The sequence below is a fragment of the Macaca mulatta genome, chromosome 2 (genome assembly GCF_049350105.2).
Source record: "Macaca mulatta isolate MMU2019108-1 chromosome 2, T2T-MMU8v2.0, whole genome shotgun sequence".
In the NCBI taxonomy this organism is placed as follows: domain Eukaryota; kingdom Metazoa; phylum Chordata; class Mammalia; order Primates; family Cercopithecidae; genus Macaca; species Macaca mulatta.
In genome coordinates, this window is record NC_133407.1 from 58305908 (window position 1) to 58326701 (window position 20794).

Consider the following 20794-nt stretch of genomic DNA (forward strand, 5'->3'; position numbering starts at 1 on the left):
AGATGGATAATATATAAACTTCATTCATTCATGTCCCACTGTTGTGATCTATTGTTGTCTGAAAAATTAATTTCATGTATCTTGTTCCTCTCCTCCGTAATAACAATTTAAAAACAATTTGGATTGGCACCTTTTCTGTTTCAGTATTAGGATTTCTGACTAGTCCAGAGCCAAAAAATATGCAACTGTTATTTGTAATTACCTATAAAAGCCCATGTAGAATTCACTGTCACTAAACCAGAAGTTTGCAGTTGAGAAGCTGAACCCTAGAACCCCTGGGACCTAGATAGCTGTTAAATTAACTTCTATAGCAATTAAAATTTTAATAGCTATAAGCTGTTTACGTAAAAAATTTGCTGCCATGTTTGCCATGAAAATGTCGGGGACACATGAGAATTACCTTTTTCCAATCATGCAAGGAACAATGTTTCCCCCTAGGAGTAGTAAGAGCACATTTTCCATTTTGACCTTCTTGCCAGACAGCCTAGAATCATATCTGAACCTGAATTACAGTAACTGTCTGAATATATATAAACATAGTCATAATATATTTCCTAATCATGATTTTTGCTTATTTTCTTTTATAATACTTCACAGTCACATAAATTGCAATCTATTTGTTCTACATAGTTTCTGATCTCTCAATTTTAGTCTAATATCCCTGGGTTTACACATACATGCTTTTCTTGTGAGTCACCACAAATTATGTGGGAAGCAAATAGAGTTTAATTAAAATAAATAAAATTATATTGTTGTAATCATCAACGTGCAAGAAATATTAAAATACTGATGACTCGGCTGTCATTAAATTAAGGAGGGCTGATATTATCAGTCCCCCCCATCCTGTTTAAAAATGCTTTCTCGATTTAAAACAACAGCAGTAACAAACTAAGGAAGAAACACGTTGATCAATCATTCTTCCCCATCTCCAAGCTTATTTTCTTCCTAAAGAAAAATTCACAGAAATGTTGACTAGATTTTTTTAAAACCCCAAACCCTTTAAATAAAAAAGTCTTAATCAGGTTGTTGTAGACAAAATCCATTCTTTGAATTTATCAGTCAGTTGATATATATTGCCCTCTGCTCCTTATTTTTAAGAGATCAAAATAAAATTCACTTCTGACATCCCAAAATAGTTACTGACATTGTAAGTAAAGTGACATTGTAACTAAAGTCGACTTTGCATAGCTCAACTGGCAGAGCAGGGTTTAGAAACAGTTCTGATGTAACCTCATTGTACTAATTACTGTACACCCCTTCTGTGAGTAGGATAATTGCCATTCTAACAGTTGCCATGAAAGTAGAACAACTGCAGTGAAGCCATTAGATGATGATGTATGACTGCCTTAAATGTATGCATGTGTGCTGACATTTAAGAGGTTATCTGAAGTCAAGCAGTATCCATTTTTCCAATGAGCAAATAACAATACATGTAATAGTCTACTAAGATGAGAAATTTAGTCCTGTTGCACAAAATTTCTTAAGACATGATTATTAATATATAGTCTTCATAACATCTGAACAGAGAGACATGGGAACTTTGGCTCCTATCCTCGTCCCTCAAATTATCATCTGGGAGCCATTTGTTTTCCATTTTCTCATTCAGCCTATAGTTATTTATGCATTTTTCTCATCTCCTCAACTAAGCTAGAGTCTCCTGAAGTCAGGAACTGTATTTTATAAAATCTCTAGGTTCTATACAGAGCCTTAGACATAGTATAGACTGACAGAGAGACCGACAACTCTACTTAAGAATGACCGGGGTTTCGTTTTAAAGTCATACAAAAATGTATCTTTGCTCAATTAGCTGGAATGTTGTATTTTTTGAAGATACTTTTAAAGGGCAATAATCAGAGACATATTACTCTGACACAACTGCTTGAGATATCTTAGTTCCCAAAAAGGTTCTTTGTAAACCAGGAATTAACTATTCTTAATATACTTGAATCTGAAGTTTTAATGACCCACACTTCAGTATTCTGTCAACTGCTCCAGAATGGTTGTCATAGTTACCTAGTATCAGGAACATAAAGCTAAATAAATTTCAGTACAATGTTACCCCATTGCAATTTCTGAAGTGATACATTTGAATAGGTTTTGCAACATCAGAGGCCTCCAAAAAAATCTATGCAAATAAAACAAAAGATTACAGACTTGAATATATGCTGATGTTTTTCAAGAAATAGAAATGCCTTCAAATGAGCTCTCACCTAGTGAACTAATTTTCATTTGTTGATCATGTTTCAAACAGAAAGTTAAGATTCATCTAGGAATAGTAATATTGCTTTAATTGTGTGAATGAGTTGAATCAGATAATGCGGTACCATTTGTAATGAGTTCTTATGTTTTCTACAGGTGGATAAGTGGAGCAGCTGTAGTCAATGCATTTTACTCTTCAGGAAGAAATCAGATAGGTAAGGTGTATTCTTAAATGATTATTTAATATTTCTGTATTGTTCCCAACCTGTAGCACATTGTATGACCAATTACAGTACTTCTAAACAAGCACAGCTGAGGCTGAGTTATTGATCTTTTGAATACATTTCTTGAAAGTAAATGCATCCGTGTACCTTTTTTCACTATAATGGGAAAATTCAGATTAGTACAAATCATGTTAAGTAGTTGTGTTTCTTTTACAATATTCCTATTTATATCTAAAATGGTTTATCTTATTTCTAAATATTTTTATTTTATTTCTAAGTACCTTTTAAAAGTCCCTTGAATATATCTATATAAAGTCATATTGACTTTAGGACTCATTAAGCATTAGCTTCTAAAAATTGTTTAAGGTTTCAAGAGCCAACTTTTCACAGATCTAGTCCTCCTGGCAATTCTGTATGCTGCCTCTGTGAGAGATGATCCTATTCTATGTCATCTCCATTCAGGAAGGCTCCAAGGGCTTTAGAGAGTTGGAATCTCAATTATATTAGATTGAATCATATGAAATTGTATTTACCTAGCCACAATTGATCAAAAAAGAAAAAAAATTCATATATTCACTTATAATATTGTTACAGACATATACTTAGATTAATACATGAATAAATTATCATATATGATGAATAACTGAATGACATAATATGACAAAAATATTTCCTCTTCCTGGGAAGGCCTGGACATCTTTGAACATACATTGGATCACATATGTCACTTATCACATACATTGGCTCATTTTTTTTCAAGGGGTTTTTAGCATTAGAAAGGTACTCAACTGATTCAGTACTGCCAGAAATATTCTAAACAAATAGTAGAGCAAGCTTCTGCAGGTGCACTCAGTTCTCCAGGTGCACTCAGTCCTGCCCTTCCTTTCTAAACATAGTCTAGAATTAAGAGAGAAGATAACCTCAGCATTATTCTAAACCATTCTTCTTATATCTCAGAGTCTGTTGTAAGCCTCATTTTTATTGAATTCTATTACCAATTAGATTAGAAATTATAAAAACTCTTACAAGATATTTATCATTGGCTTAAAAAAAACCTTAAAATAAATTGTATATTTTTATGTTAAAGTTTGATTATACCTTTCCCCATTGCTTTCAACTCTAAAAAGAGTTAGGTTAAGAAGTTATCTACATTTTCTTCTAGTATTTTTATGATTTCTATTTTTGGAGTAAAACCTTAATCCATCTGGAATTTACCTTGGTACATGACCCGAAACTGAATTATATAAAGTAACCAGAAAAGATTATTTTGTATAACATATAAACAATAAGTAAGATATATTTACTCAGATTAAAATTACTTAGCTCAAAGTCTAAGCTAATGTTTTCTGGATAGGGAAATGATTGCCCCAACCCAGACCAGAAACTGCTTAATAATCAACTCATCAGAACCTATGAAGTCAGTCCTTTATAATATATTATTTGAAACCATTCAGATCTTGTTTTAAAATGCCTTTATCTCTAGAGAGTCTTCACTTGAAGCCCTCTTTTTAATATTCAGTAGTTCTGTCAGTGTCTAGTTCATTGGGTCCTGAGCCAAACAGAAGAGTTAACTTTCAATGGAATCCCAAGTCAAAGCAAGGCAACTTAGACCCCTTAGTGCTGCATTAGAGCAGACTAAGGGATGCAGCTTCATTTCAGTCCAGCCCAGGGAGGACCCTGGATCCTGTTGGACCTGGTGCTGATGCATCCTCAGTAGGACCACTCTGGCATGTTCAGTCCTTCAGCCCTTCTCTAGAGTAGGCTCAGGCATTTATGCCAAGACAGGACCTTGTTTGATTCTGAATTACCCCAAGTCCCTGGAGGTGGCTCAAAATTGGCCCACTTCAGAGATTCCCCTATCAGAGAAGAGCTGAAAATATTTTCATTTTGAGTATAATGTCCTGAAACCAAAGAAGCATACAGAAAAAGGAAAAGGAAGGTAAAAGTGGCCCAATAGTGGTCTATTTCACGAAATAGACAATAATCCTCTGGCAAATCAAAAATTAGCTATAATAACAATTCTGAATTATATAAAAAAGATCTTTTCCAAGATCCTTAAAATAAGGATCCAATGGAAATATAAAATAAGAAAACTTGTTAACTTCTTTTCATATGCTTGTCTGCTTCTTGAACAGCAAAGAGGAGAAATCCTTGAAATGTATACCTTTTTTCTTTGACAATTTAAATCTTCAATGTAGGGATTGTCTTACCTAAAAATAGCTGAAGTGTCAAATCTCCATCTTTTTTCTTGATAGGAATGTGTATGTGGTCTGGGTGCGGTGGCTCACGTCTGTAATCCCAGCACGTTGGGAGGGTAAGGTGGGTGGATCACCTGAGGTCAAGAGTTCGAGACCAGCCTGGCCAACATGGTGAAACCCCATCTCCACTAAAAATACAAAAATTAGCCTACTGTGGTGGTGGTTGCCTGTAATCCCAGCTACTCAGAAGGCTGAGGCACGAGAATCGCTTGAACCCAAACGCAGAGGTTGCAATGAGCTGAGATTGCGCCACTGCACTCCAGCCTGGGTGACAAAGCAAAACTGTGTCTCAAAAAAAACAAAAAGAAAAGAAAAGAAAAACAAATGTGTATATGAATATAAATACACACATACATACCTATATACATGTCTTCTTCAACACTGTCTTAATGGATTTGGGATAATGTCCATTATAAAATTAGGATTGATATAGAATAGCATGTGCCACCATAAGCTAGTCCCTCCCTCCACACACATACATAGACAGGCAAATACTCCAAATTAGATTGCATACACTTTCTCATGGGATTGGTCATTTTATGTTGTTATGTTAAAAAAAAAAAAAAAAAGCACTTGTTTTGTTATATAGAGACTTACTCGTATCAATAATTTCTACTTCTTAATTCAGTTTTCACTATTTTGTTAGAACTCACACATGTAGACTACATTCCAAGTTGTATGCATTCCTACATCTTCATATCAACAAAAAAAAGTCAATTTCCAAGAAAGAAGGCAAACTAAAAGTGCTTAATCCACTGTTCCTCTTCCTTGCATGTTTACTTCATGGAGCTCTAGAAGGCCCCCATACCATGACATTAGGAAAGCTGCACTTCAATATTTTGTCATATGGTTCTCTGTAAGTTCTAGGTGCTGTTCAGTCATCATATTAAACCTTAAAATCTCAGTCAAGGAAATGATTGAATGTATTCTCCTTTTCCATTAAAATTGTAGAATCTTTTAAATCATTTTTTTTAATTTCTCAAATATATAAGTTCTTTAGTATGTTCAGCCTGTGTCAAATATAAATACTTTGAGATAGTTAAATGTTCTAAATTGCCTTATTTATTCTTAGGAGCTTTATTTTCAGGCTTGAAAATTAAGACAGTTTCCAAACATAATATTACTCCATTTAATATAAAAAGAATGTTTCGGCTATGCATGGTGGCTCATGCCTGTAATCCCAGTACTTTGGAAAGCTGAGGTGAGCTGATTGCTTGAGCTAAGTAGTTGATACCAGCCTGGGCAACACGGTAAAACCCTGTCTCTACCAAAAACTACAAAAAAAATTAACTGAGCATGGTGGTGCACGCCTGTGGTCTCAGCTACTTGAGAGGCTGAGGTGGGAAGATTTCTTGAGCCTGAAAGGTGGAGGTTGCAGTGAGCCAAGGTCACACCACTGCACTTCAGCCTGGGTGACAGAGTAAAACCCTGTCGCAAAAAAAAAAAAAAAAAAAAAAAAAAATGTTTAATTAATTTGCACCAAAAACAATTACTCAATTGCTGCCTTAGGCTTTATATGAAATATTCTAAAATTGAATTGCTAGCAGCCTTCAAAAAATAAAGTTGTGTTGGGGAGCCAAAAAAAAAAAAAGGCAGGGGAAAGAGGAGACACAGTCTTTGCTTCATGGCCCAATGACTTATTTAATTAACTAACTTGTTGACAATCGTGAACATAAAAAATGCACAACTAAGCAGTTGGTTATAAACAACAGTTGTGACACCTACTAGGTAACAGCAGTAAGGCTAATGGGGAAAATCCTCCTTACAGAGATTTAGCTGACAAAGTAAAAAAGGAGGTCATAATTAGCAAAGTTGAACTTGAAGACTAATATTTAATAAGAACCATAAAAGTCTTATCACTTGCCTGAAGGATGGCATATTGGGGCATGATTAAAGCAGCAGGATCTTTATAGTTAATATTTAGTCTTGATAGCACGTTTCATAACAGCATTTTATATAATGGGTGGATTTTAATCAAAGTACATAGTGTGGGAGATAGCATTCACTTTAAGTTAATAAAGTACTGCACATAATTTTTATACTTTAAGCTAAAAATAATTTCATGGCTCCGTTTAGCTCAGGCTGCTACACGTGAGGTATAACTTTCATCAAAATTCTTTAAGGACAAAAGTACTTTTTTGTTGTTGTGTCATTTGAATGTTATGGCAACTTTCCAAATTTTTGTAGAGGTCTGGAGAGCAATTAAATTGCTCAGATACTTTGAAGTCTTCTCTGTAAATATCTAATATTTATCCCTGAAGCCCATGTGAGGTTATATTGTGTTCAGTACACCTGAAAGATAAAGAAATAACATGTGCTACTGTGTGTTAACTAGATCTTAAAAATCTTGAGGTCAGGGCCCTTCTTTTATATTCTTAATGTCCTGCATAGCAATGACCCAGGGCTTTGCATTTAATAGGTGTTGATACTGAAGGTTTTTTTTTTTTATTACAGAAAATAATGTTTCAGTTATTCAGTGTATACTAGAGTTTTAAGCCATTAAAGATTGAATGACTAAACTATGAATATTTAATTAATTTAATTTTAATTTCTTTCTAAGGTCAAAGATTAATGACCTCTAAATAACATGACCCAAAATTTTATTAAACAGGGGAAGTGTATTCCAAGGGAAGATAATCTCCATCTTTTATTAGTATTTAAGACATATTATTAGTATATTTCAGGAATAGTGAAATATATTTCATCAGAGTTTATATTATAAGAGGATACGGGATATGATGGAAGTGGAGAGGGGAGAGGACCCTGGAGCCATAGGCCAGAAAGATGTGTTTAGCTAGCGAGCAATGGTAAGCCTTCCAAAGACTTTTAGCAGGAGAGTGATGATGCCCAGATTTGTCTTTAATCTGGTTGCAGGATAGTTTCAGAGAGCAGATTCGATTTAGAATAGATTACAGTTGGGTGAAACAGAAAGTGGGAGACTGATCAGGAAATTCAGTCATCCCTGAAACAAGGAATGAGAGTATGTGTGGACAGTAACACTGACAGGAGGAGATAAAGATGCTCCTGAAAGCCACCTCACCCAGCCTCTGCCTAAGCAGACTTGTAAAAGACTGTAAAAGAAAGGAGGCATCTAAGATAAATAGAAACATTTACTTTTGCTGATAGAGACCCTTCAAGTGCCATTAGCAGAAAAAATACAGAGTGAGGGCCTAGAGGGGAAAATGAATTTGATGTTTGACGCATTAAATATAACACGTTTGTGAGATATCTGAATGGAGGAAGTTAGCAAGTTAATGCAGATGTCAGAGTAGACATATTGAAAACTGCTGTTCATTTATTAATTTACTAAACTCTTTAGAACACATTAGTAAGTTAAGGTGATCATTCATTTATTTATCATTGATTATTCATTGATTCAACACATTTCCTGAGCACTGTTAATGTTCCAGGTACTATTCTAGTTTTAGGTATTGTTCAATTTTAGGCATTTAGATAATGAACTAGAAAAATGTGTGAAATTAAAACATAAACAAATGTATGTACAGACACACAAATCTCTGCTCTCCAAGGGCTAATACTTGAGGACCTGGAGTAGGATTGGGGCAGACAGGAAAAGGAAGGACTGCGATCATAAAGAAATAAATAGAATATGAGGTAGTCATAAGTGCCTTGGTGAAAATAAGGTAAGGTTACGTGATAGAGGTATACTTACAATTGAGGGGCAATGTTTATTTAAGATATTATTGTAGATGGATACAATTTCTTTGATAACATTAAAAATAATACTGGTGTTATTGAGTAACTATTTCTTCCAAGTATTTATAAGGGGGAAAGAACCTTCTGAAAGGTTACTAGTTCCCTTTGCTCCAAACTCCTTAGAGCACAAAACAATCTTAAAAGAGATTGTAAAGTGAATCATGATGATAAATCACAGATTATAGCCCCACTCCAGGGTGAACTCTGTTGTCATCCATAATAAAATGCCTGCATTGGCTTCTATTACAGAAGATTTTTGTATATAACTAAGTGAAACTGACATTGTGAACAGCAGCTTAGCCAGCACAAAGCCAACCCCAAGCCTGCCATCACTTAATAATGCCATGGTGGCATGCACCTGTAGTCCCAGCTACTCAGGAGGCTGAGGAGGGAGGACTGTCTCTAAGAAAATAAAACGTTTTAAAAAATTATGCCACAAATAATCTCTACCTATCTTCTCTCCTTGTAGTCTTCCCAGCCGGCATTCTGCAGCCCCCCTTCTTTAGTGCCCAGCAGTCCAACTCATTGAACTATGGGGGCATCGGCATGGTCATAGGACACGAAATCACCCATGGCTTTGATGACAATGGTAAAGTGCAGTTGACATTTTCCTTTGGCTAAGGCATATGCTCATAAATTTGATTGAGAGTTATTATAATTTATTACTACAAAGCTACATTTATTCAAACATGTATCATTTCTCTAATTTTCACCACACTTTCAATTTTCCCTTTAAATTGTTGCTTAAAGAGATCAAAAAAATTCTCATAGTGAGGTGAGCAATGTGTACTTTACACTCTGGCAGAATGAAGTAAATATTCCTATTGGGAAAATACTATGGTGTTTGTCAGCAGCAGTGATAATGCTTGGTCTTAGTTTCCTGATTGTATATGACGTGTCTTGTCATACTCTTAAAAGACAGGCTGCATGTATACGTCTTAAAATCAGATGTAAAATCAGAAAATATTGTCTCTGCAAGTGCTCATAAGACTCTTAAGCTGCTTTGGGTCAGAGACTTTTTTTTATTTTTTTTCATCTTGTACCTACTACCTAGTTCAAGTCTTCGCAAAAAGGCACTTAAATGCCACCCTAAATGGCAAAATCAATTTAGAGTTTCAATCAAAGCTGAATTCCTGAGAGGAATAAAGACATGAAATAGTAAAGAGGTGATAGTTAAATCTATGACAAATTTCGTTCACAAATGGAAAGAAAGTAGAAAGAGAACAATAAAGAGAAAATAATCCCCATTTTAGAGAGCCAGAGAAAGAAAAAGAGGCAGGAAGGTTAGAATTCTTAAAAAGACTTACTAAGTGTCTATTAACTCAAACTATGCAACAGTCTTTACAGGTAGGTTCTAATACTGTTTCTGTTTTCCAAGTGGAAAAAAATAAAAGCACATGAAAGATGTGCCCAAAGATACAAAGATAGGAACTGGTGGAACCAGGAGGTGTGTTCAAGTAGGTTGGCTGCATAGCCCTTTTCTTAATCACTACATCATAGACAAATATGAAAAAGATGGTAATATTAAGTGTCAAAACACGTGATACATATAAATGCAATTGGAGCTCAAAAGGGAGAAAGATCGATGTAGTTTATGGTTGGCAGGGAAGCTACAGGAGAAAAAGACTTTTGTGTGTGCTCGAGGTAGAGGCAAACTATGAGCCCACAGTGTCCTATGAAGGGTCCAGGAATATAAAAATGCCAGAATAAAAATGTTGACCATTTAAAAAATCTCAAAATATCAAAGTAAACAGACTTGGGTCAGGTAAAAACCATTCAACAGAACAAGGCATAACTTCAGGAATATTTTGTCTGGCGGCCTCTTCTGAGATATCAAGAGCAAAATGGGTGAAATGTCTGGGTCATTGCTGAGACACATCAGCAAAGAAAGCTCTGGCAGTCCAGGCTTTGCCAACTCTGTGATGAGGAGGGATGACAGTTTCTCTCATTGTCTGCCTAATTTAATGTTCTGTCACACAGCAGTATTTCAGTCCTTGCACTTTGAATTAAAGATATCTTATAATTCTTGTTGCAATGAGTTCCCATTTTACTTAAATAAATATGTTATAGGCAGAAACTTTAACAAAGATGGAGACCTGGTTGACTGGTGGACTCAACAGTCTGCAAGTAACTTTAAAGAGCAATCCCAATGCATGGTGTATCAGTATGGAAACTTTTCCTGGGACCTGGCAGGTGGACAGCACGTATGTCATTAGCATTTTCTTGAAAAGTTTTAGACACGTTCAATCTTAAGTGTATTACTGATGTTTTATTTTAAAACAATCCTAATAAAGTGTCTTTTTTAACAGCTCAATGGAATTAATACACTGGGAGAAAACATTGCTGATAACGGAGGTATTGGTCAAGCATACAGAGTAAGTAAAAAGATTTTCTTTCCATTTTAGTGATTTAGAGTGTTTCTCATACTTAATAATTCATTTACAACCTTTTGCAAAAAAAGAAACTCGTATAATATAAGCAATAAAAGATGAATAGAAAATGGAAAAAAAATATGAGGAGAAAGAGTTGTGAATATGCTAACCGTAAGGGTCAATACATTGATGTGACAGAGCTGAACACTTAAGTTTGCAAAGAGCCAAGAAGAAAAGAAAACATGGAATATTATATCAACTGAAATGAGCAGATAGCAGGTTCACAAAGGAGGCAACATTTTTCTAAGAAATAATATCTGAAATAATTTTTTTTAGAAGAGATGTCCCATAAGAAGGATTATTTCAGGGTCATTGACCAATATAAGAAACAGGACCTTCAGTTTTGTTGCAGGTGAAGTAGCATTTGGGAACAAAAATCAATGTAAACCACAGGCATATTAAACCATAGTTCACATATAATACAGTAAGGGACTGATGTGATATGGTTCCAGCACATGGCCTTGTAGTCAATCACACTATTATACACAGAAGACTATTATCAGTGGAGCATCGCTTAGAATCCCATTTAGCCTTCCATTCATTCTTGCGTTCAATACATATTCATTGAGGCTTAATAGGTTTGGCACTATTCTAAGAGCTGGAGATAATGCAGTGAATGCTTTATAAAAGGTCATTATTTGAGGATCTGAGCAAGGGTTAAAAAAGAATCTAGTAGATGCCATGTGCATAAGAAAAAGCAGGGAATTTCATAAAAGGGTGGAGGAATGATGGTCTAGGAAGCAACAAAGAGGAATGAGGATGATTTTGAGTGTTTTTCTCAACTATGAAGTAGCCCATATGTAGGAGAACGAGCAGCATCTACTTGAGATGTCACAAGGAACAAGTTGTTCCTAGGCTAGAACTAGGCTTCTCTAAGACAAGGATGGATGGAATGATCCGTGGAGAAAATGAGGATTTAGAATCATTTGTTCATTATAGAAATGTTTGGATTAGATGGAGGAGGAGAAAATCGATGGTTGGGTTAGGGAAGGGGAACACCAGAGAAGTGGAGGAAGAGGTGACTGATGGGGCGTGCAATTTGGCAGTGACCAGAGATGATCAGAGTGTGAAGCTTGGAAGATTAAGTCAGCTACAGGTTTCCAAAAGAATAAGTCCAGCCAGTTCCAGGGGCATGGTAGATTGCTGCTGCTTTGAATGCTTAGCAATTTTTTTACTCAATGCCAGACACTTTGCATTTTATCTTTTTTTTTTTTTTTTTTTTTTTTTGGAGATAGAGTCTCATTCTGTTGCCCAGGCTGGAGTGCAGTGGCATGATCTTGGCTCACTGCAACCTCTGCCTCCTGGGTTCAAGCGATTCTCCTGCCTCAGCCTCCCAAATAATTGGGATTACAGGCATGTGCCACCATGCCTGGCTAATTTTTGTATTTGTAGTAGAGATGGGATTTTGCCATGTTGGCCAGGCTGGTCTCAAACTCCTGAACATCAAGCGATCCACCTGCCTTGGCCTCCTAAAGAGCTAGGAATACAGGCATGAGCCACTGTGCCTGACAACATTTTACTTCTTTGGGTGCTGGATGTTCTTTTGTGTGTCCTATACATATTCTCTTGCCCAGGCTGGAGTGCAGTGGTGGGATCTCAGCTCGCTGCAAGCTCCGCCTCCCGGGTTTATGCCATTCTCCTGCCTCAGCCTCCCGAGTAGCTGGGACTACAGGCGCCCGCCACCTTGCCCGGCTAGTTTTTTGTATTTTTAGTAGAGACGGGCTTTCACTGTGTTAGCCAGGATGGTCTCGATCTCCTGACCTCATGATCTGCCCGTCTTGGCCTCCCAAAGTGCTGGGATTACAGGCATGAGCCACTGCACCCGGCCTGTTCCTATACATATTCTTGAGCTTTATTCTAGGATACAGTTAAATTCCTGGAAAATGGTTTGATCCTTTTGGGTCTTGCTTTTGCAATATTTGTTGAGATGGGGGCAGTGTTCAGTCTAGGCACATTATTCTCAACTGCTGAGATAAGAATCTACTGTGTGAATCTTGGGGGTTTCCATTCTTGTCCTGTGTAAGTACCATAAATTGTTATCTCCAGTCCTTTTGGGATATTGTTTTCCTAGCATTGAGTATTTTGCTCACACCCATCTTCAGATCAAGACAAAGCTGAATGCTTGAGGAAAGCCATCTGTAATCTCTGAGGTTCTCTTTTTGTGTTGCTTTCTCCTCTTTAGTAACCTGTTCTTGGTGTCCCTGAACTCTCAGCTCCTTCTCCTCAATTCAAGGAGTCTCCCCAGCTCTGACTGGTTTTCTCCTACGATGTGGCCTGAAAACTCTCAGGACAATAAGCTCAGCAGCAATAGGACTCACTGAGAGTAATGTTTAACATCTCTCAGGGGTCATTCTCCTTTTGCCTGATGTTCAGTGTTACGCAAACCATTATTTTAAATATTTTGTTCGTCATTTAGTTGTTTCAGCAAGAAGTTAAATCCAGTCCCTATCACTCCATCTTGACTGGAAGTGGAAGGCATTGGCACTCAATATTCCCATGGTGATTCTAATACACAGCCAGATTGAGAATCACTGCTATAAAATCCAGCCGAAGTTGGGATGGATAGTACTTCCATGGAGATCCTTACCTAGAGCAAGTACAGAATTGTAACGATGATGCAAATGACAATTGTGGAAATATTTTATTACATTGAAAATATGTAAATTCTTAACATGTAATACCTTGCCCCCTGCTAGATTGCAAGCTCCCTAAGAGCGAGCAGGAGCAAGCCTTTCCCATATCCCCAGCATTGTTAGTTACACAGTAGAGGTTCAGTAAGTCTATGTTGATGGTAAGTGGCAGAAATGAAATATATCTTCTGCTCATCTAGTTGGTCACCTTCCTTTGTATTAAATTGGAAATGACACATCTCAGAACGATTATTATGAATTCCTTTTAAAAGTTTATTTAGTAGAGGAAAACTCATTTTTTTCAGTAGTGCGCATAAATCTTTAAGAATTAAGAGCACTTTTTGATATTCAAATTACCTAAATATTTTCCTTGAAATGTACCTGAGGCTTTGTCCATTTTGTCCTGTCTTCAAAAGATGAGAATAGTTGCATTTTATTGTCCTCAGACTCATAGGAGACTAGGCCTCTAAGGGATCTCAAGAGAACCCTTTGACTTGGCAAGAGTCACTCGAACTTAGTCTGGTGAGTCTATTTTGCTAAGAGAGTGGTAACTAAGTTAAATGTAGCAATTGTAGACCTCCTTGGCAATTCATTTGTCCTGGCTGGTCTTATTCATCAATTTATAAAACAACATTTAGATAAGTTTTTCATCACTTATGTTGGTCATCCATCCATTCAATTGGCATTTATTGATCACCTAACATGTACCAGGCTCTTGTCCTCTACTAATCAGTATCTTGTTCTTTTCAGAGCATTTGTAAATAAATTTGATTTGCCTTTCTAATCCATAAAATAGCTGTAGGTTACCATAACTAAATGTATTATTAGGGTGATTTTAATATAAAATATTAATTACTTGGTGATAAGATCTTTTACATGGGTTTATATATATAACCTTAGGAATTATAATTATTGTTTTTCTATTTTATCAACTGCCTAGGCCTATCAGAATTATGTTAAAAAGAATGGTGAAGAAAAATTACTTCCTGGACTTGACCTAAATCACAAACAACTATTCTTCTTGAACTTTGCACAGGTATTGTGTCTTTCTTGATTGATAGATATGAAAACCATTCTGAGTTGTAATTTCACAGTAAGTTAGATGTCACATGCTGAATTCTCTTGTTTTAATCAATTGTGGCAGAGCATTTGACTTGATTCACTTTCATTGTTTATAATAGACTGTTGGATCATATTAATGATAAATAACTATGTTCCTGGTTGCCTTTCATTGAACATTATTTGAAGAGAGAATGGTTGAGGAATGCAGAATTCCAATTTAATTTTTCTCCCTCCCCTCAACTTGCTCAAACAAATAATCCTTGATTGAACCTGAGTACATGCTTTGCTTTCCCTATTCCTATCTCTAGGTCTGGTGTGGAACCTATAGGCCAGAGTATGCAGTCAACTCCATTAAAACAGATGTGCACAGTCCAGGCAATTTCAGGTGCGTGGGTATGAACAGCAATCAAGGTGCTCTTATATTGGGTCCATTGCTTCCACATTTGGAATTTAGACTTTTCTAACTCTGATTCTTTTACACTGGGAAATTCAGTGCTTTTTGTTTGTTTGTTTGTTTGTTTGTCTGAGATTCACAGATAGGATCGAGAGAACACATTAGAGCATTCTACATAAGCATCGCCTTGGCTGCTCTCTTTCTTCGAATCTACGATAATTATAATTCCTTAGAATGTATGAGGCCCAGGGCTTGATCTATTCCAACAAAGATGTCGTCTCAGAACAATGGCTCAATTTAAAGCTAGCACAAAGACATTTCTAAGAGGCTGTGAATGGTTTAGGCCCAGGCCAAATGAGCTCCAAATTGCGAAGAAAAATTTCAACATAAAGGAAAAGTTCCTACTAATTAATTAGAGGTTTTTCAATATGGAATAACATTATTCCCAAAGCTTCAGGAGAGAGTACATTGAAGCAGAGGTCAGAACAGCCCATCAAGGATGTGAGAGAAAAATGCTCTACAGGGTAGAAAATTGTTTGTATATTTAAGTTTTTATTGTTGTTCTGGTTCCAAAGATCCCTCATCGACTATTTTTCATTCGTAACAACAGAGGTGTGTGTGTGTATGTGTGTGTGTGTTTTAAGGGTAAATGGAATGCCAACATTTTGTCAAGGAAATTATTATTTTCTCCGGAGGTAAGGAGATTTTCTTGGCAAGATCTAGAAGAAGTTAAAGTTCTTCCCAAATTAGAAAATCTAAGAGAACAATGATTGAAGAGAGTCCTTCTAACCAACATTTGAATGTTAAATCGCAGATCCTATGTATTTGTTTAAGAACTGAATTCCTAACGCTACCCCTTTCCCATGTGCTAGAACACTTAGTCACTCATTTGCTGATCAACAACGCCTCTCAGGCAAGAAAGTTTAAAAAAAAAAAAAACCTAAAAAATTTGTAGGGTAGTTGGAAAATGGAATTTGAGAACAAAAGAGAACTAATGGGCTAAATTTCAAAAGCTCTACATAAAATGAATGTAAGCATACTGCCCAGATCATTTACTCTTGGGAAAAAAACACATTCAATTATGGAGAAAAACATATTCAGTTATGAAACAATAAAGTAGCTCATTTAAAAATTAAAGAATTTACTCAGCTTGTTAGTATCATCATTGTCATCATCAACATTATCATCATCATCTAGTATTTGCCTTAACATTTCTTTCAATATTCATTCACTCAATAATTGCTTATGGTATGCCTATTATCTCTGTAATCCAGACTAACTTTAGTTCTGCTAAGATATTCAAATTAACTGCTTTATAGGTAATGAGCAACAAAAGTGACTGGATTAATTCCCACTGTGGTTTATTCAAGAAACTTTTAATTTTTTTAAAGTTGTCTTTTTCTTTACTAAAGTGAACTTAAGCTTTGAAGTAAGAAAACTTGAGTTCTAAGCATGGCTTCACTATTTACTAGCGTTAATGTAACCTCTGTGCCTCAGTTTCTTGATATGTAAAATGAGGATTAAATTATCATGAGAGTTGCTAGAGGATTAACGTTAATATAAATGAAGAGCCTATGTTGTGTGTGTGTGTTTGAAAGTTTATACTAGGATTATTTGTAGACAAGAGTTATGAACAGAATAAGAATTCTTATGTATTTTGCAATAGTTCCCTATCAGTCAAGGCCGTTTTGGTGCTCATTTCTTATGTTCTGCACATTTCAGAATGTTAGTAACTGATCAGTGGTTAAGTAAAACATAGATAAGTATATAACTGTTTTCTAGCTCCAATTTTAAACTGAAAACAATATTTTGCTATAAATAAGTTAAATTATGTGTATATTTAAGTTTTTATTGTTGTTCTGGTTCCAAAGATCCCTCATCGACTATTTTTCATTCATAACAATTGTGTGTGTGTGTGTGTGTGTGTGTGTGTGTGTGTGTGTGTGTGTGTGTTTTAAGGGTAAATGGAATGCCAACCTTTTGTCAAGGAAATTATTATTTTCTCTGGAGGTAAGGAGATTTTCTTGGCAAAAGATTGAGCTTACATTTAGTTTTGGAAACAGACCATTTCCTGGCTGTACAAAGTAAAATATATTTTTTAAAGAACTTTAAAAACTAATAGATACCGAGTTGCTATTTAAGAATTGTGCTTGGTGGTTATATAGAAATATTTCTGAATTAGATATTTGTAACCTTATATTTAAACAGCCATAGTATTAAAACAAAAAGCAAAATACGCTTGATACAAAGCTGCGTCTATAAAACCGTATTTGCTATGTCTAACCTATCGTTGTTGTAGTCTTCCTGACTAAAGCTTTATTTATGTTCTTTAAAATAAACTTTAGAAGTTAAGGTATAAGAATCTAATTCTAAGGATAGCAGCTAGCATTTATAAGCTCATACAAACCACCATACAACCTAATTTGTCAAGGGTTTGCCCTGCATATCTCCATAAACTAAAACAGATGTCCATAAAAATCTAGGTGAATTTCAGTAATATTATTGTAATACCTGGTATATCTACCATCCTCAGAGAATGAGAGGTTGCAAATTAAGTTTTGATAGGTAAAATTTGTCTCTTTTAAGTATTAACATTTTTATCTTAACAACTGGATTAAAATTTCTTTATTAAAAATATATTTCTGCCTTCCTACCTTAAAACAATATCCTGAAAAAAAAACCTAACCTTTTAAAAAATTTTGATGGTACAGACTACTTTATGATTATTAGTTATGCTTTTACTGTTTATTAATTTATTCTGTGGAGCTATTTATTCTTATATCAATTGTGATGCTTTTTGATTTATTTTGGCTTTTTATTAAGGTTTTTCTGTGCGTTTGTTTCTTTCCTAGTTTTCTTTCCTATTATTGTATTGCCTGCCTTTAGTTCCCTAATTCCTCCATTTTGATTAGCTCAGAAAACATGTGGTTAAAATTAAATGGTATGTAAGCCAAAAACATTTTTCTTTTAGTAGTCTAGAAATTGAATCTGTAATTTAAATATTGACTTCATTTTGGAAATGCAGTTTATGGTTAGCCATCTATCGTCATTTCAGGGAATGGTTATTATAATATTTATATGTAATCTATAAATATGTTTCTAAAATTATTTAGATGTAATTTTCTATGCGATATGTAAGGGTCTGATAATTTTGTAAAGCAAGTCCAAATAGACAAACTGATTTAAGTGCTTAGATTGCTCAACCTTATCTTCCAGTCAGGAAGAAAGGGCACTTTTTAGAACTGACACCACTAGCAAGTAAGAAATGTTTTTCAAAGCTTAATTTTTAATATTTTTGAAGGAATATTTTGTCTAGTGTTTTATATAGACATGTTCAACTAATAAGGCTATTTTGTTCCTTCATAACTCTGTAATTTAGCAGGCTAATAAGCCCTCTTTGAAATTCTTCTGTTTCTTCAATTTCCCTTCAATATTAGCATTGGTTCCTGATATTTTATAGATATCAGTATAGATTTTAGTGAGTTTTGTAGAATTTATATTAGCCCCTCCAATCTTTAGCTGATAACTAGAAATCTATTCCAGCATTAATTTCTTTATGAATGTATAGCAGAACATACACTCATCAATATGACTTTGCTTTGAAAGAACCATAAAAATTAGTTAATGATGAAGATTAGATAGCTTATTCCTGAATGAAACCAGTTAACTTTGTAGCTAAGTCATTCATTTACAAGAATTAACAAAAAGTTGTCCGAGGACCCATTAATTGCACACAGTAATTCAGAAGTCCAGTTGTAGTACACAAGAATAGTCAGATAGTATATAAAGTCCATTCTTGGTCACAATGCCAAATCTCTTAGATGTTTTTAATACAAGTAACTGTTTGCCAAGGGAGAAAACATCAGCAGTACAATAAGTTATTTTATATAATAAAGTAAAAATTTCAAGTAAATCACCTTAAGAAATCATCAATAAAAGCTTTATTATCTTCTGTTAGTAGAAACACAAGTACACAGTTTTATACAGCATGAAATTCATGTACATATCTTCTAATAACAGAAGATAATTCATGTAATACGATCTCACTCTTAGAAAAAAGATGTATTTTATTAATAATGTATTCACTTTTCAAAATAGATTATCTAGGCCTGGTACAGTCGCTCATGCCTGTTAATTCCAGCACTTTGGGAGGTTAATGAGGGAGGATCACTTGAGCTCAGGAGTTCAAGACCAACCTGGGTGACATAGTGGGACCTCATCTCTATTAAAAACAAAAAAATTGCCCAGGCCTGGTGGTACATGCCTGTAGTCCCAGCTACTTGGGAGGCTGAGGCAGGAGGATCACTGGAACTCAGGAGGTCAAGGCTGCAGTGAGTCATGATCGCACCACTGCAGCACGCCAGCCTGAGTGACAGAGGGAGACCCTATCTCAGAAAAAAATAGATGATCTATTCAAAGATTTGATGTCATCAACACCAAACATTAAGAAAGTAAGTGAAGCCCTCGTGTGTTGTTGACCTATTCAGGATCAAATTAAGTAGAGTCTTTGGATGGAGAGAGGATGGGCAGAGTGGGCGTGGAGAGCTGAGTGCACAGCAGGATGAGTGTTTCTGCAGTGCCCACTCTCCGCAGTGTTATCTGAAGACTTTTCTTTGAGGTGTTTTTTTGTTTGTTGTTTTAACTTAATTTTGAGATTTATAAATATAAATCCTAAAAATACTTTTTAAGAAAAATATAAAATTAAGTAGTGGGTTTGGACATTTTTACTGAAGTACTTGTTCCCATATGATTAAATCTAAGACAGAATCCTTTGGGAAAAAATTAATTAAAAAAAAACAAAACTTGCAGCTCTTCCAGTCAATGACTCGTGGCTTACCTGGTCAACCAGGGAGCTTGCTCCCCAGTGTGAGGAATGCCCAGGATGTCAGGATGACTGTCTTTAGCCAGTATCTAGGCATCCTGAATTGGGAAGAAGGTTGCATGAATAAATCAAAGCTCCTCTCTAACATAAAGGATCATTGAGTCCCACAACCTGAAAGACTAAAGACCAATGCAAATTCCTAATTTCTAAGCTCTTTTGATTCCTACACAGTCACTTTTGACTACATTATAGAAGTGAATTTTTTTTGGCTTATGAACAATGGAAATTTATTTCTCACGGTTCTGGAGACTGGAAGTCTAAGATCAGGGTGCCAGCATGATCGGGTTCTGGTGAGGGCCATCTTCTGGTTTGCAAACTGCAGACTTCTCCTTGTACTCTCACATGGTCCAAAGAGTGAATGTGTTTTTCAATATTTCAGATGTAAGAAATGGACATTTTTTTTTAAATCAAGTTAAGCCAAACTCTGAGCTCTTAGACCAAGCTAGGAGATGAGCCATTTACTTTCAGTGACTTTTCAACGTGCTCTTTCAGGGTTATTCTGGAATCTGAAATCATCACACAGACATAGAAATTAGAGAATAGCTTCCATCTTCAGTCCACCATGGTCACTGCTGACATCCATGCAGTCCAAATCCTCCCAGTCAGTGTTTCCATTTCCTTCCAATGCTCATGAGCTCCAGAGCCTTCACTCTTCAGGTCCAGGTTCTCCAACAACCATGCGCCATGCTATCAGAGGGACTCTCAGAGCCATGCTCAGAGCGAGAAGCATCTCCTTGTCATTCACACAACCTGCCTTTACTGGAACTCACCCCATTCTAGGGAAGGCCAATCATCTCCCTGTCAAATGGACTAACATATAAATTCCCCAGCTCCTGGCTCCACTTCACAACCCCAGGAGATTATTTTCATTTTTAAGACTCCTCTAGGGGTCCTAAAAAACAAACAACTAAAAAAGGTTACATCCTCCATGAAAGATAGGGGAGTTGTGGTGGAGAGGAATAGAGAAGTTAGTTGATGCATTGATGCGTGACATAT

At 35.7% G+C, this 20794-nt stretch overlaps 1 protein-coding gene across 12 annotated transcripts in view; it reads left to right on the top strand.

Annotated features, from left to right (window-relative positions):
• MME (membrane metalloendopeptidase) overlaps window positions 1-20794 on the top strand; it is a 91305-nt gene that overhangs the window by 65144 nt on the left and 5367 nt on the right. For all 12 annotated transcript variants that reach the window (XM_015131749.3, NM_001260814.1, XM_015131752.3 and 9 more), the window contains 6 exon segments: window positions 2356-2414; window positions 8868-8987; window positions 10469-10602; window positions 10708-10773; window positions 14401-14496; window positions 14831-14907. In XM_015131749.3, the coding sequence (XP_014987235.1) occupies window positions 2356-2414; window positions 8868-8987; window positions 10469-10602; window positions 10708-10773; window positions 14401-14496; window positions 14831-14907 (552 nt within the window).